Source organism: Pseudophryne corroboree, chromosome 6, assembly GCF_028390025.1.
Source record: "Pseudophryne corroboree isolate aPseCor3 chromosome 6, aPseCor3.hap2, whole genome shotgun sequence".
Classification (NCBI taxonomy): domain Eukaryota; kingdom Metazoa; phylum Chordata; class Amphibia; order Anura; family Myobatrachidae; genus Pseudophryne; species Pseudophryne corroboree.
This window is the reverse complement of record NC_086449.1, coordinates 384,536,335-384,552,247: the sequence shown is the minus strand read 5'-3', so window position 1 is coordinate 384,552,247 and position 15,913 is coordinate 384,536,335. Positions and strand designations below refer to the sequence as shown.

The 15,913-nt window shown below is 39.9% G+C and overlaps 1 protein-coding gene across 3 annotated transcripts in view; it reads right to left on the bottom strand.

Annotated features, from left to right (window-relative positions):
* PLXNA4 (plexin A4) overlaps nt 1-15,913 on the bottom strand; it is a 1,021,577-nt gene that overhangs the window by 213,705 nt on the left and 791,959 nt on the right. For all 3 annotated transcript variants that reach the window (XM_063926762.1, XM_063926763.1, XM_063926764.1), the window contains exons 11-13: nt 9,976-10,072; nt 9,025-9,215; nt 1,164-1,315 (exon numbers count right to left, since the gene is read on the bottom strand). In XM_063926762.1, the coding sequence (XP_063782832.1) occupies nt 1,164-1,315; nt 9,025-9,215; nt 9,976-10,072 (440 nt within the window). The remainder of the gene's footprint in view (nt 1-1,163; nt 1,316-9,024; nt 9,216-9,975; nt 10,073-15,913) is intronic.

Sequence of the window (15,913 nt, the reverse complement as noted above, 5' to 3'; positions counted from 1 at the left end):
TGCCTGGCACACAGCGCAGTCGCCCTGAGGGCGCAACTGCCCACATCCCCATTCCAAGGGGACTTTAGTCAGCGGCATTGTAATGAGTCAAACTGACTCATTACAAGCCGCCTTTCTGTGCCGGAATGAGGAGAGGAGCAGCTCCGGGGGCAGGGGAGAAGAGGGAGGAGGGAGGGGGACATGGGAGCTGCAGCAGCGCACTGTAATTGGGGCGGCACCACTGCAGCTGTCCCTCTCCTTCCACATAGGCTGGTTGCCGCTGCTGTGAATGCTGGGAATCACTTCCCTCATCCCAGCCTGACTGCCTGAGCCAGCGGAGAGACAGTAAGTGTCTATCATCTATCTATCTATCTATCTATCTATCTGTCTGTCTGTCTATTTATCCAGGGCCGTAACTAGGTGGCACACAACGCATATGCCTATTTTAATGTGTAAAAGGGGGACTCTGTCTGCCGGTGTGTAAAAGGTGGACTTTGCCTGTCTTAATGTGTAAAAAGGGGGACTCTGTCTGCTGTACTGTGTAAAAGGGGGACTCTGTCTATCATAATGTGTAAAAGGAGGACTCTATCTGCCGTAATGTGTAAAAAGGGGACTTTGTCTGCCGTAATATGTGAAAAGGGGACTCTGTCCGCCGTAATATGTTAAAAAGTGGACTCTGCTGTAATGTGTAAAAAAGGAACTCTGTCTGCCGTAATGTGTAAAAGGGGACTCTGTCTGCCGTAATGTGTAAAAGTGGCTCTACCTGCTGTAGTGGCGCTACTGTGTGGCATAATTTGAATAATGGAGACTACTGTGCACCATAATATGAATTGGTATTATTTTGTGGCCACAGCCCTTCCCCATGAAGCCACACACCTATATTTTCAGCGCACACCTATGGCACGCTCTACCCTATTTTACATGATGGGGGGGCACCGATGCCATTTCTAGCACACAGTGCTAAAATGTCTAGTTACGGCACTGCTCACATTATTCACAAATTAAACGTAGATTCACTTATATTTTGCTAAATCTAGGCTATCACATACTAATTTTAGATGACACACAAACAATAGCAGGAGAGTATCATGACCAGAAAATTCTTATTGTTAGATAAATAAGCATTTCTTGTTTGTTAGATTTCATTAACAGCACAACAAGATATTATTATCATAATGACTTACTGTTCTGCAGGGATATATTCTTCAATCAAAGGAGTACATTTGACTTCTGCCACTTTGACATCATTCTCAATTTCCCAAAACTCCAAGCCCAAATTTTCACCCCTGATAGTTACTTTTGTGCCCCCTTCACGGGGACCAGTTACTGGAATGATCTGAAAGAAAGCACATAGTGATATTTTTATTTTTGTGTAGTATCCATTGAATTACCATACAGTGTATGTACATATTAGTAGACAATGATATTATGATTTAAAACTAGAATTAGAAATAAACCTGAAATAATAAAAGAAAATTTTCATAAAAAGGAAACATACCAGTATTAGAAAGGTTATGGAGACGATGTAGATTTTGTAACATCATCATTCCTAGTTGCCTCAAGGCAAACATAATCCCTTGTAGGTGTAAGCACTGAATACATAATGAGCTCTCTGGTGGAGCCTGCTGCCCTGGAGACTTGTGATAAGCTTTTATTGAGCTTTGTAGGCTCCAACAACTCTCCAAGCATTCCTAACCTTTATGGGATGTTATTGAATAAACTACACTTTGATGGATTGCTTCCCCTCGTATTCTTTAATTATAACAAGAGAGAAATGCTTAGAATAAATATATAATTTGCATTGGTATATACTTGTATTGTTTAAATTACAATATCAAACCTTTAACACTGGATTTTCAATTCTAAATAGGTAATTTTAATTAATATTATGCTCTGATTGCAACTGTATTGGTCTCAGTCTACAACCAGAGGAGTTTCCAATTCTTTTTTTTTTTAAGGTGGTCACTAGGATGCTCTTTATTCTATGTAGATCACTGGAATATTTTCTGTATTTTAAGGCAGTGACTAAGATGCTCTCTGTATTCAAAGGCAATCACTAGGATTCTGTGTGTATTGTATGGCTGTCTCTGGATTGCACTCTGCCATTTATACTGTTCTGTGTAATGCTCTCTGCATTTTAGAACCGTCTCTAAGTTGCTCTTTTTAGTCTATATATGACTCCATCTACTAGTTTATGTTGAATTGGTCTAGCCTAACCCCAATGTCCATAAAAATAATTATGCTAGCCCCAGCTACAGTTGATTTAGTCCCATCTATGTGAGGCTACTTTCAGACTTTTTTCCAGGGCCACTTTAAGTTAACAATATGTCCCTGGTTACGATGATGCTAAAGTAGTTAACGGGTGTTGAGGAAGGGCTAAATACTAATGGGGAATGATAAATTCTCTGTTTAGTATATGGTGGTCACTGATGCTATCTGTATTAAATGGAGGTCACTGTGATGTTCTCTGCAGTGATACTTACCTTTCCATCTTAAGACAGTGGAGTCTGCATGCGCCATTTAAAAATTAAGAAACCACAGAACCACAGAATAAATGCATTAGGTGGTGGCATCTTATTGCAATGGGTTTTGCCATCACCCTACAAACATTTCAGCCTTTACAAGAGCCTACACTGGTTCCTCATTCTGTCATCCTTATTCGGGTGGTAAAATATAATATCCGTTTTTATTTAACTTGCACCAGTCATTTGTAATTTATGCGATTTCCTGTCCATGTTCCAAATTGTACATTGGTAAAACGGAGTGTACTTTCAAAGAACGAATGAATCCACATCGCTCTGTGATTCGTGCATCCCTTTCAATGGGGACCAGTAGCATGGCACTTTGCTATAGCCAAACACAATTGAGCAACTCTCCATTACAGGATTATCGATCATGTACCTCCCCTGTTGAGGAAGGGGATCAGGCAAAAAAAAACTATTGCAGCTAGTGGCCAAGTGGATCATTCAGCTAGATACTTTATCCCCTCAGGGTTTTAATGAGACCTTAGGTTTACAATGCTTTATTTAGATTTTTTTTGTTTGATTATTTCGATTTGCAGGACATGGGTGTGCCTCGATTAGATTTAGCTTGATTGTATTGGGAATATGGTGAGCAATATTTTGTCAGTGACTTATTTCTATCTTTTTGTCTTGTATGTAACTTGACATATCTCCTTGTGTGACTACAAGTGCAATCAATTTTTATATATTCATGATATGTGTAATTTTTTTTATGTTTGTTTTTCAATCATGGCCATAGAGCTCTGTAACTTTAAGGTGGCGATGACAGTTTTTTGCTAACTAATTACATGTTTTAAGTGTATAATGCTTCTATTGAAGCAATTATGATACCTTGCATTGTACACTTTTGCAACAGCAACAATGTTCTTTGTTTTTAATGTTTGTATTGTACGTATATGTTTGTTGGTATTTGTAACTATGGTGATCTGTGCTGACGTTGGTTCCTGGTCTAGCCGGAAATGGGAACCTGCGTCCTAACAGGACACAGCTGGAGGGAGCTTTTTAATCTTCTCAAGTTTGCCATTCTGTATTTCTACCTGCTTGAAAAAAAACTCATTAAAAGTAGCTGAAATGTTGCATCATATGCAGTTGTCTTGAGCTTCTTTCGTGGGTCCGGAGTGCCACCAGTGGAATGGTATATATATATATATATATATATATATATACTCATATAATAGCTAGAGTAACCACAGTGTGCAGCACGGCCAGCAGCTAGGCGGACTTAACTGTCGTTTTAGACACACGTCTGGTAGCCCCATGTTCCTTATGACCGTGAGCTGCTCCACTGTAGCGTGTTGGTCAGCCCTCATGCACCTTCATAGCCGACGTTCACCTCTCACATCAATGGCACGTGGTGCTCCATAGTTTTCATGTTAGTTATTTGCAATGATGTCATTTGTCCAGTCACGATACACCTTCACCACAGCAGTTCACAAACTGCACTGTTTCAGAAATCCTGCCACCCTTGGTCCAAAAGCCAATAATCAGCTTTTTTTACAACTTACCCATTTCACCCATGACATCAACGAGTGATATGTGTGCAGACGTCCTATCTCACACCTTATATACCCACCAAGCTAGCGCACGACACGTGATGTACTTCATGGGCTACACGCTGCCGATGTCAAATGTAGGCGGTGGTCATAATAATGTGACTTGACCCGATTGTGCATGTGTATAGATATATATATATATATATATATATATATACACACTGTATAGAAAAGCTACACACATTAAGAACACAGTCAAGGTAGGTTCTGGCTTTAAAAATAATTGGAGCAGTCGAACTAAAATATTCAGAGACTGCAAAAAGATTCCACAGTCAGGCAGCAGTAAGAGAGATGGTATGTCTATAGAACTCTTGGAACTTGAGACCATAAAAGTGCCCTTTTAGCCTTTATGTAGTGGTAGCACTTCATGACAGCTATATCCTTAATAATAGCACTGTTTGTGGTATTTTCAGAAGAAATGTGGAGGAAGCAGCACTGTGATTACAGATATTGGCTACTGTGGTCAGTTCCAAGCTAAATGCATAAACTACAAAATGACAAGAATCCATATGACAAGAATCCCTACTCGTATCAGTGCTGTCCCTTATCTGTAAAAAAATAACCATTTGAGGCCTTCTGGTAACCTGTGGCATTTGTGCCCATACTGCTCAACACATAAATATTTAGCACTCTTGAGACAGAAAAAGCTCACAAATGCAATAACTTTAGTTTAAATGCCACGTCAATGTTCAGAAAGTAGTGTTTAATTAAGAGACATTTCCATGCTAATGCCTTGCTGGCTTAATGATAATGTGGCATGTAAGTTACAGTTTAATAATTAATGGGCAGAGAAAGGGCTTATCCAATATCATATATTATTCAATAAACTAATTTGATTCATTCATAGTGTATCTGAATAGGATTTTAGTTACATTAAACATTTCATAAAACACATACTATTCACCTATTTCATCCAACTGTGGACCATTTCTCATGCATTTGCTGGATATTATGTAGAATATAATTAATGGAAGCCTATTATATCAAATCAATTCTAATAGGGAAATTAATTGGCATTCATTTCCTAATTATCAGTGAAACTTGAACAGTCATATACTGTATTTAGCAGGATATCTTCTTTACAAAGAAAACAGCTTTTTTCTTAACAGCGCACTGATCTACAGAGGCAGTATTGGAAGTGGCCTCACTACAGGATACTCAGAGCACTCTTCAGGCAGCTGACAATGCATAATGATCAGTTCTTATGATTAAAGTACCATTAGTGATGTGTATTTTTGAACAGGAGTGACGCAAGCCATGGAAGATGCAGTGTGAATTATCTACTTGTGAGTTTAATAGGGTAATTTACCATAAGTTAAAGTTAATTAACAAATAAATCAACAGTCCCTTATCACAAAAAATAGTGGAAGGAAAATAGGCAAGGCTTTAGATAAAAAGGAACCTCAGTATGGCTAACATATAATAGATATATTTAAGAAAGGGGGCATAGAGGTCCAACAAGGCAAACAATGGAATGAATATACAGTAAGCATCCAAGAAATGGATATGGATCACCATTATCTATAGTATATAATAAGCAGATTTATACAGTATGTATACATAATGCAGAAACATGTATGAAGCAACAGTTCAATTAAGAAATGGCATCATGCTGGTGCATTGTGACTGTCTGAAGTTTTATCTGCTAATGTAAAGTGTACATCGCCATTATTAGCGGCAAATTTATTCTCCATAATGACGCTGTACTGTTCAGCTGCGCACAATACTGCTTATTATGGTAAATAATATTCAATTATTTTCCCACAAACTGACTACTACATTCAGTATATATTAGGTGAAATGACTGTTCCAGAGGCACCTTGCAAAGAACTGAATTGCCCCCTACAGTACTGTACAGTATGTGTGACCATGACCTCTATCTGAAGTTTCAATGATCAGTGTACAAACATTATTGTTTATTTTGCTGAAATTACAAAAACTTTCTATTTTAATGTGAAATAATAAATTGTGCTCTAAAGCATACTTGCCTATTGTCTAGGAGTGTCCAGGAGACTAAGGAATTTAAGGAGAGTAAACCATTTTCACAGATCCCACCCACAATATTACCAGCATTATACTGAAGGGGGTGTGGCTATGATGACGCGATTAATCGAGAATCGCATCCTCAACTGCCTTGCCCCGCCCACTTTACTCACTAGGTGGGTGGCCAGGCAGAGGGGGACCTTCAGAATCGGGAGACTTGCCTGTTCTTCCAGGGGGCCGGGAAGGCCAGCTTAATTTCGGGAGCCTCCCAGGCCATTCCGGGAGAGTAGGCAAGTGTGCTCCAGATACAGTAGCTGCATAGAGTACATTTAAAAGTTAGCGTCTAACTGCAGATTTCCCTTTTGTAAGATGTTGTATTTGCTCAAATTGGAATATTCTTTTTATATACTGTATGTACAGACACAAAATAAATGTTGTACTGTAGATGATTTTCAGTGATGTGCAGGCAGGGTAGGCAGAGCCTCACCTGTGATACTCCAGTATACACCAGAGTTTTGGCTATAAAAATGATTAGGATAACACAAAGAATATATTTAAAACTTAGAAATACCAACTTTGTATTACTGTAATCAATTTTATAGTCAAAACTCACTAAAATTTGCAGCGCTCCACTGGAAATACAGGGAATGTCCAGGAGAGTCCAGAGGTGAGGCAGTAATAAGCTAAGCCTCCCCTCTATCATAGACACTGCCTGGAGCTGGGGGTGGAAACACACTGTGGCCAATAATACTGCAAAACCCAGCACAGCAGCATGCAGTTCTAACTCACTGAGCGGAGTGTGGCTTTATTTAGTGTCAGGTGACCTACCCAGGAAGTTCCCCAACACACAACCAGGAGCAGCCAACATGACAGAGAAGCTGATTATCCAGAAGGCTAAAATGCAAGGGAAGGTGCTGGTGAGTGGCTGCTGGGACTTGGCAAGGGGGGCACAGGGCTGGCCCACTCCCCTCTTGTGTGTGACATACCAACTACCACGGGGAGGAAGCATATGTTGCCCATCAAGTTTTAGGCTGCTTCTGCTGACATGTTTTAATGCGTTATTTTTATGGTGAGCACCTCTTCCCTCTGGGAACCACTCTGGGCACTACCAGGCATGGCACCAGCTAATGATAAGCATCAGTAGTAGCTCATGTAATCATGATCAGTGTCCAGAAAGAAAGGATTATGGATCTCTGTGGATAGTGATAATTTAGTCTTCACCAGTGTTTTACATTTTGTTGATGCTTAATAATAGAGATTTGCTCTCCAAGGTAACTGTGAGATTTCAATGTCTGGACAAAAGGGTTAGTGCAGTATAGTGGGTTTTACCAGTCTTATTTTTTACTTACAAATTTCTTCAACAAACTGTTTTTATGCTATGCACCTTTGTATGGTATCTGGATGATAGGTTGACAGTCAATAGGTCGAGTCCATATGGTCGATATATATTAAGTCAACATGGTCAAAATATCGACATGTTGAAAAGGTCAACGGTTCAAATGGTCAACATGATAATGGTCGACACACATATGGTGACAAAAGTCTTTTTTATTTCTTGCATTTTTTTCAACTTTTTTTATACTTTACCATCTATGTGGACTACGATTGGGAATAGTAACCTGTGCCAAGCGCAGTGGTAGCGGAGCCAGGCACCTTGTCTGAAGTGTGGCAGGAGCCCGCTAGGATACAGGTTTCCACTAATTTGGCTTTCACATGATTCAACATACAAAATGACACCCAAAAATAAAAACATGTGGACCATTTTTGTCGCTCAAACATTTCCATGTTGACCTTTTCACTGTGTACTTTTGTACCTATTAACCTTTTCAGATGTCGACTCTATACTTTGTCGACTAATTGAACCTGTCGACCTTTTGGAGTCTACCTAGTGACTTTCGACCTAATGATCCACACGCCCTTTGTATAATACCCATGTGTGTGTGTATATCTGGCTCTGGTACTAGCCAGTGTCTCCCCAGCCCTTGACCTCACCGCATGTCACTGCTGATCTTAATAAAGTGTTCATGGGGTTTGGCATGTAACTGTATGTAAAACAAATCACCTGAGCTAGAAAAGTAGCATTTCTACAGTCACATGGCCACATGGCTATAATACAGTGTGATTTATATACACTGTAGGCAGCTGTGGACTGCAACTAGACAGCAGAGCATTTGGCTATGATTTAAAAATGAGCACTCTTAAAAATAAATACATTTGCAACAAAAAGAGAGAACTAGTCCACGGTAAGTATTATAAACAGAGTCAAATTACAGTGTGCCACCTATGCAAATAAATGTAGTTTTCTTTTGTCACATGTACTGTACAAACATTTCCTTGCAAGCAGCATAGTGACTCACTGGATACATATAGAATCAGCAATGGGTAGTCAAAGCTATGTAAGAATAAATGACAATTATTAAGATTATGTGCAATCCTGTACTTTGAGAAGTGATTCAGTGTTAAAACACAGAGTTTATGAAATACATGGAGTAGGCGTCTACCAGTACAAAGACTGCAGCGGTGCTTTAACATAGAAATAAATACAATGGATCATAACAAGCTGTCAGCCTTTACACCCGCTGCTGAAAGCAGCATAATGTTTTAGCTTTGCTTGTTATCAACGGGAAGTATTTTGCATCTAGGTAATTTTATAGTTCTCTAATTTCAGAGTGTCGACATAAATCTGGTCAACTAGTCATCAGTAAATATTATATTTCTCTTCTCCAATTCCTTTGCTGCGTGTACAGTATTTCCTTTGGTGAGAGGCTAATAAAAAACAACAATGTATAATTATCAAGGCCTTCTGTTAGTTGCAGGATAGATATAGTGTATCAATTTAAGATCGCTTCCATTCTAATGGTACAGAGAACATATATAAATACTTAACCCATTTAAAATAGATTCACAGCACATTTAATGTACACTTTAAAGCATCAGGGAAATCATCAATAATGCTGGATATTGTATCTAGGCGATGCCTTACTTACCTGTGTTATCCTTGGATTTGCACACTTTGCATGCGTTCCTGATAGCTCAAGCCAGGGGTTTTCTGGAAGTAAGCAGTGCTGCTTGAGCGTACATTTGCCTTCTCCCACGCACCAACCACATTCAAAATCTGCATCAGCCTTAAGGCATAAGCCACAGCTCGGCCTCTTAGCACCGCATTTGTACAGATGCACTAGGGGCAAAGAACATGTTAGATGTATGATCAAGATACTGTAGGTGCTGTGATAAATTGGAGAGAAATATCAGAACTCTTACCAGTGTACAATACATTGGGGCAGATGTATTAAGCCTGGAGAAGTGATAAAGCAGTGATAAGTACAAGGTGATAACGCACCAGCCAACCAGCTCCAATATGTAAATTAACAGTTAGGAGCTGACTGGCTGGTGCGTTAACACCTTGCACTTATTACTGCTTTAGCACTTCTCCAGGATTAATACATCTGCCCTATTTCTATGTGCAAATTTTAGTACAGTAGGTTGGCTTTCATAATAAATGGAGACCGTTCTCTCTGAAGGCAAAAAAAATACAACTACAGTATTTACAAGAATCTGTCAATCTAACAATATAGCTACTGTACGTAGAGATCCAGGTAGGCTGGCATTCTGCACTTTACTGGTACATAGAAATACTTTTAGTTTATAACATATCACACCACATTATATTCTATAAACACATGATTCTACATGGAAACATCTGTTTCTTGTTTGCTGAATAGATTGTAGCATAAAATTGAGTGTTTTGATGGTGTGTGGATATACTAACAGTAGTCACAGAAAATAAATGATATGGAAATGTGACTGTGGCGTGATTCAGTTTCATTGAGGGTTATAAAAAATGAGTACAGAAAAGGTTAGGTCTATGATACTTAACAGTAGATAAGTGATGTTGCCATGGAAACTGTTTTCTAGCCCAAACCAAAGTTCCACTTTACCTTTGTTCAGAGCTGGATTGTCAATGCTGAAATCCCCGTTCCATAACACGGTCAGCTCCACCGGGAGACTGTCAATCTCCATTCCTTCGTAGTAATACTTAGGAGAGAAGAAAATGGGAATTTGTAATTGAGAGATCCATGAGATACATTTCTTTTTCATTAAGGGTTAAGGATGTTTCTAACTAGTATAAATGCATTCTCTTTTGGTAACAGGTCCATCAAGGACACTAGTGGTAAGAATTTCAGGACTGGTCTGAAGGCCATTATTTTGTACGGAACTGCACATGAACAAAATTAAGTAAAACATTTAGGGGGGAATTCCATTGTTATTGCTGCCTGATCTCCCGTCTAACGTGACGGGAAATCGCAGGGGTGATATTCAATGAATGCAGGTTATCGCATCTACTAGTGTAGGGTTTAGCAGCGTAAAGCAGCTAAACCCGACTAAATTAAAGAGCATGATTGCAAAAAGTGCCGTTTGGGCGCCCAAACAGGTCACGTTTTGCAAATTTCAACTTGCCACCCCCTGGGAGTGCGAGCTGAAATGTCGGCAGCTGGTTACGCCTGAAAAGAGCAACAATTGAATACGTAGCTCCGTCGGGCGCACAGGAAAGACAGCTTTCAGGGCTAACAACTGAATTCTCCCTATAGAGTTACAGTTGTCACAGGTTTTGGCATAAAAACAAAACAGTTAGGGATTAAAAATAGAATAAATATTTTGACTTCTAAAATATTGTTGTATACAGTAATATATTTACACAGAATAAAAAAATGGATTCCATATGAGGGGCTAAGAGACTTCAGCTATTTGTATGTTCTCCCCTGTTTGTTTGAGATTCCATCCACACCCCAAAAAGACACTGGCTCCTGACAAAAATTAACCCTAGTGTGTATGCATGTCCATGTGATAGAGAAAACAGAAGCTTTACTGGACAGACATGAATGACCGGTAAATTCTCTATAAAGTGCTGTAAAATATGTATATAAATACTGTAACTGATAATAAATAAATAGATTGCTGCTGTACACAATATGGGATCCGGTCTCTAGGTCGACAAGACTTAGGTCGACAATATCTATTGGTTGACAGTAAGTAGGTCGACATGGTTTCTAGGTCAACAGGGACTCTAGATCGACATGTTCTAGGTTGACATGACAAAAGGTCGACATGAGTTTTTAAATTTTTTTTCATTTATTACTTTTTCATACTTTACGATTCACGTGTACTACAATTGGGAACGGTTACCTGTGCTGAGCACAGCGGTAGTGGAGCGTGACACCTTGCCCGAAGCATGGCGAGCAAAGCGAGCCATGCGAGGGGACACGGTGCACTAATTGGGGTTCCCCGTCACTGTACGGAGAAAACAACACCAAAAAAAGTGAAAAAACTTATGTCGATCTAGTACATGTCGACCTAGAGTCCCTGTCGACCTAGAAACCCTGTCGACCTAAGTCTTGTCTATCTAACATACCACACCCACACAATATATAAGGTACTTTCTACATCTTCTCAAAATCTCATATATACATGGATAACAAAGTCAGTAAATGTATCCAAATAGCTATCAATGAATCTGCAAAAGTACTTAATTTTCTTAAAAAATGATCAGAATAGGGGTCATGAAATGTTCAGAAGTTTTATGTTGATAAAGTAGTAATATCAATATAATTTAACATTCTCCTTGATCCCAACATATATTGGGTAAAAGTGAACATGGCCATAGAGAATAGAGGTAGAGGGGGCTACTTGAAAAAGTGGATGGAGATAAAGGGGGGACGTGAGAGACTTTGGGAGAGTTCTCCTGTTTTGTTAAAGTAGCAATCATTTACATGGCCAAATCAATCTGTCACAAAATCGCTCACTTTCTGATTCTCACACCCTATTACATTCCCCTCAGAGTACCAGCCAATCAGCTTCTAACTGTCACGTCACAGGCTGTGTTTGAAAAATGACAAGGCTTAGTACATCTGACCCAGACTCACAATAGGACCAACGTGAGTGCTTACTATAAATAGTAGTCAACAGGCACTTTTCAGTGCACTGTGGGCATGATTCAGATGCAGTTGCAACTTTGGTAGTGTTGCAACTGTGCGTTTATAGGCAGACTGCATGTGTCTTGACACAGTACGCATGTACCAAGGTACCTTTGCGATGCCGCTCACAGTGAGGATTCAGTCGCACGGTGATTGACAGGAAGAGACCATTTGGGTGCAGTAAAGGGAAGTGTCTGCAAAAACGCAGGCGTGTCGTGACCATTTTTCAGGGCATGTCTTGGCATGCGACTGCGATCTCTCATGCATAAAACATGGCGCCAGTATTGCAGCTCTGGCAGCCATTCTGCATGGCCATGAAGGCGCTCAGGGAGTCAACGTTCCTCGCATATGTGCTGCAGTTGCAACGGAGCATGCAGCTACTGAGATTGTTGCAATGGCTTTGGTTGGTGTATCTGTTCACTTGTGGGTGGCTGCTATACCTGCGATGCCTCACAGTTCCATCACTGAAAAGGATTACTGCTACAATGGCATTGCGAGCTCATCTGAATCAGGCCCTGTATTCCATTCTCTAGTGTCAGCATTTTACATAAGGATGTACAGTATTTATGGAACATATACTGTACATAAGATACTTCCCTATTGTTTAGACTAAAATATAATCAGTCTAATAAGAAAAACATGCAGCACACAAGCCATGAAAGGAATTTGGTAACAATAAATGCATTATTTCTTTTCCTTTATGTTTAAGGGTGAACACTTGTTGAGTGGATACATCTAAGAAATATTGGGCTAGGGTAAGAGCCTTTAAAAATAAATGGCATCTTCTACAATTACTGGCCTGCACGGGAACAACAGAAACTCATGTACGTCTAATGACAATGAGTGTGCACACTAGTCTTGCCGGAGGGCTGCCATTATTTGCTGTTATGTTGTTTAGTTCAGTACGTGCAAAGCCATGAAGCCATATCAGCCCCGGAGGAAGGGAATATTTCAACCCATAAGACATACACAAGCTATGTAAGCTCTTCTGTGAAATGTGAAAATTCTGTTTACGGAAAAGGAGCTAAAATACTGCCCTTTCCCGGCTCTCGTACAGTACTTTGGACTGGAAAGCACAGATGTCATGCTCAAACTAATTTATTAACAATTGCACAAACATGTCAATACTATACTCAGCTTATGTTAGAAATGAATGCCCTTTCCCTCCTCTGCCCTCCTCTCCAGGGGCAGGTGGGGATAAAGATCATAGTCTGTATGTGCACCTGCTTTCTGGGCCTCTCTATAGGGATTTCTCACGAGATATGGCGTGACACTCATCAGCCTATATTTGCAGTGGTGCTAAAGGAGATGCAGTTTTATGCAGAAAGCAACTACATATGTGCCATATCTTAAGGTGTGTACACACGGTGAGATAAATCTGTAAGATTTGACTATATAGTCAAAATCTTATGAAAAGTTAGTGCATATCTCAAGGTGTTTAGGCAGCTTGCGATACAGATTTGATCCCGATGCGCGCTTCCGTGGGGTCAGTATCACAGGCTAGATAGTCCATGCAGGCAAGTCGATCTTGACCATCTAGTGTACTATCTAGTACAAAGTATAGTCAAAACTGGCACTTAGTCAAAATCGTACATAGTCAAAATCTGTGCTATCTATACTATCTGGGCTCTGGGGGAGTTCAAGGGAAATCGCATAGTCAAAATCGGGCACAGCAAGGATCTCACCATGTGTATGCACCTTACGGGTAACAAAAAGGGTAACAAAAATAAACAACTTTAGCAAAAAAGCATGTCAAATAAGCTAAATAAATGTACAAGATATTCTTATAGATCAGTGCGCTTATCCACCAGTCGGGATTCCCCTCTAAGGGTCAGTCAATAACAGTTTTAAAAGGTCTCAAATCGTCACTGTCCAGGATCATCTAGGTCCTATAGGCACACTCCAGACTTCCTGGCGGCAGCTCAGTTCCTCAGTAAATGACCTGGGAATACTCAGTCATGGAAATTCTATGGTAATAGGAGAGAAGAACAAGCGCCTTATGGTGCAGTAATTTTGTCAATAATATATAGCAGACACGACAAATGGTAAAATCCGTACCAGATAGTAACTTGTGTCAGGGCCTATCAATTCCTTATCCAGTGGCTGCTCTCCACAAGATAGCAACTTGTGTCAGGGCCTATCAATTCCTTATCCAGTGGCTGCTCTCTCACAGTAATCTGCATACCTCCCAACATGACATGTTGGGAGGTATGCAGATTACTGTGCTCTATAAGAAATAGAGGACCAATGCTAAACTTCCCAAAATTGCAAGTCTCACTGAGGTGGAGAGCAGCCACTGGATAAGGAATTGATAGGCCCTGACACAAGTTACTATCTGGTACGGATTTTTCCATTTGTCGTGTCTGCAATATATTATTGATGAAATTACTGCACCATAAGGCGCTTGTTCTTCTCTCCTATTACCATAAGCTAAATAAATATTTACCTGCTTATATAAAGACATGGCATAAAAAGCAATGCAATAAATATCTATACATTTTGTAAATGCCGAAGAATGATGTGTACATGCCAATAAATGAAGGTACACCAACCGTTGTGTGTGCAATCTGTAGGGCTGGTAATATACTATAAAATCTATATAACTACTGATGTTGTTTTTTCACTTACTGAACAGTAAGTAAACATAATAGTGTAGTATTTATTCACCATTATACAGTAGTCCAAACGACAGAAAAAACAAAGAAACCAAAAAAATTCTTTCTCTATCACTAGTTCTCATTTTTATGAAGCCTCAGAGATGAAACATTATAAGCAGAGACTGTGTAGCTATGCTGATTTAGAAGGGAGCCATACATAGCCTGCTCACAGTCAGAGATCTTGCTTTTAATGCTCACTGAGGCTAACACAGGGAATCTGCCGCCAGCTGCCTATTTATATTAGCAAATTATTCATGTCACAAATAACACTTTTCAGGAGGTACTGTTGAAGACATTCAGGAGAGAACTTGGTACAGAACAAATACAGTAGCATACTGGTAAGACTTGGATGTGATCCAATCTCTGATTATATGTATGTACCTACAGATGTGTCCACTGACATCTAGCCTCCCTGCATGTTAAACAGCCCTTCAAGTCCCCCCGTGGCGTGACTCAGTGGCACCAAGCATCTTAACGTGCAACTTTTTCCATTACAGTGCATCATATGCACAAACAATGTAAATATGACGCACTGGCAGATTCTACTAATTAAAATGATATGCAGCATGCCTATATTCTGTGTGCGATCGTGGCTGTATCTGCATTTCCTAGAAAACACTGTAACATACCATTTCGTATGCATATACAGTTACAGATGCACTCAGAATATAGGCATGCTGCATATAATCAGCAGAGTCTGCTTGTGAGTCCTATTTGCATATCCATGCGAATAAGATGCATTTTCAGCACAAAAAAGGTGCATTAACCACCATTAAAGGTGGTTAATGCTAACGGAGATGCACAAGACCTGTCAGCTCACTCACTCCAGGCATCTCCCACTATGCATTGTATTAAGGCAAGATGTATGAGGGCACATCTGTACATACTGTATGTATTACTGGCAGATTAAGGGCAAGATATTTTCATGCAGGTAGTTTCTTCTTAATAGCATACATAGACTAATGTCAACACAAATACTGGTGTGCTCAAGCACACACAGAGCTAGAGCTGGCTCCTTGCAGGGGTGTAGCATGGAAGAAGCAGACAGAGTTCATGCTCTGGGCACCGGGGTTGATAAAAGGTGCTGTTTGGAGCACAATGTTTGTTAACAGACTGCCAGGAAAGGGAACTAGCTTAAGTAGCTCCCGACCAGAAGCAGATTACTTCCTGATATTTGTGTCATGTGACAGATGTAGTCAGTACACATACTGCACAGAGGCTGTTGCTCCAGTATGACAAACAGCACT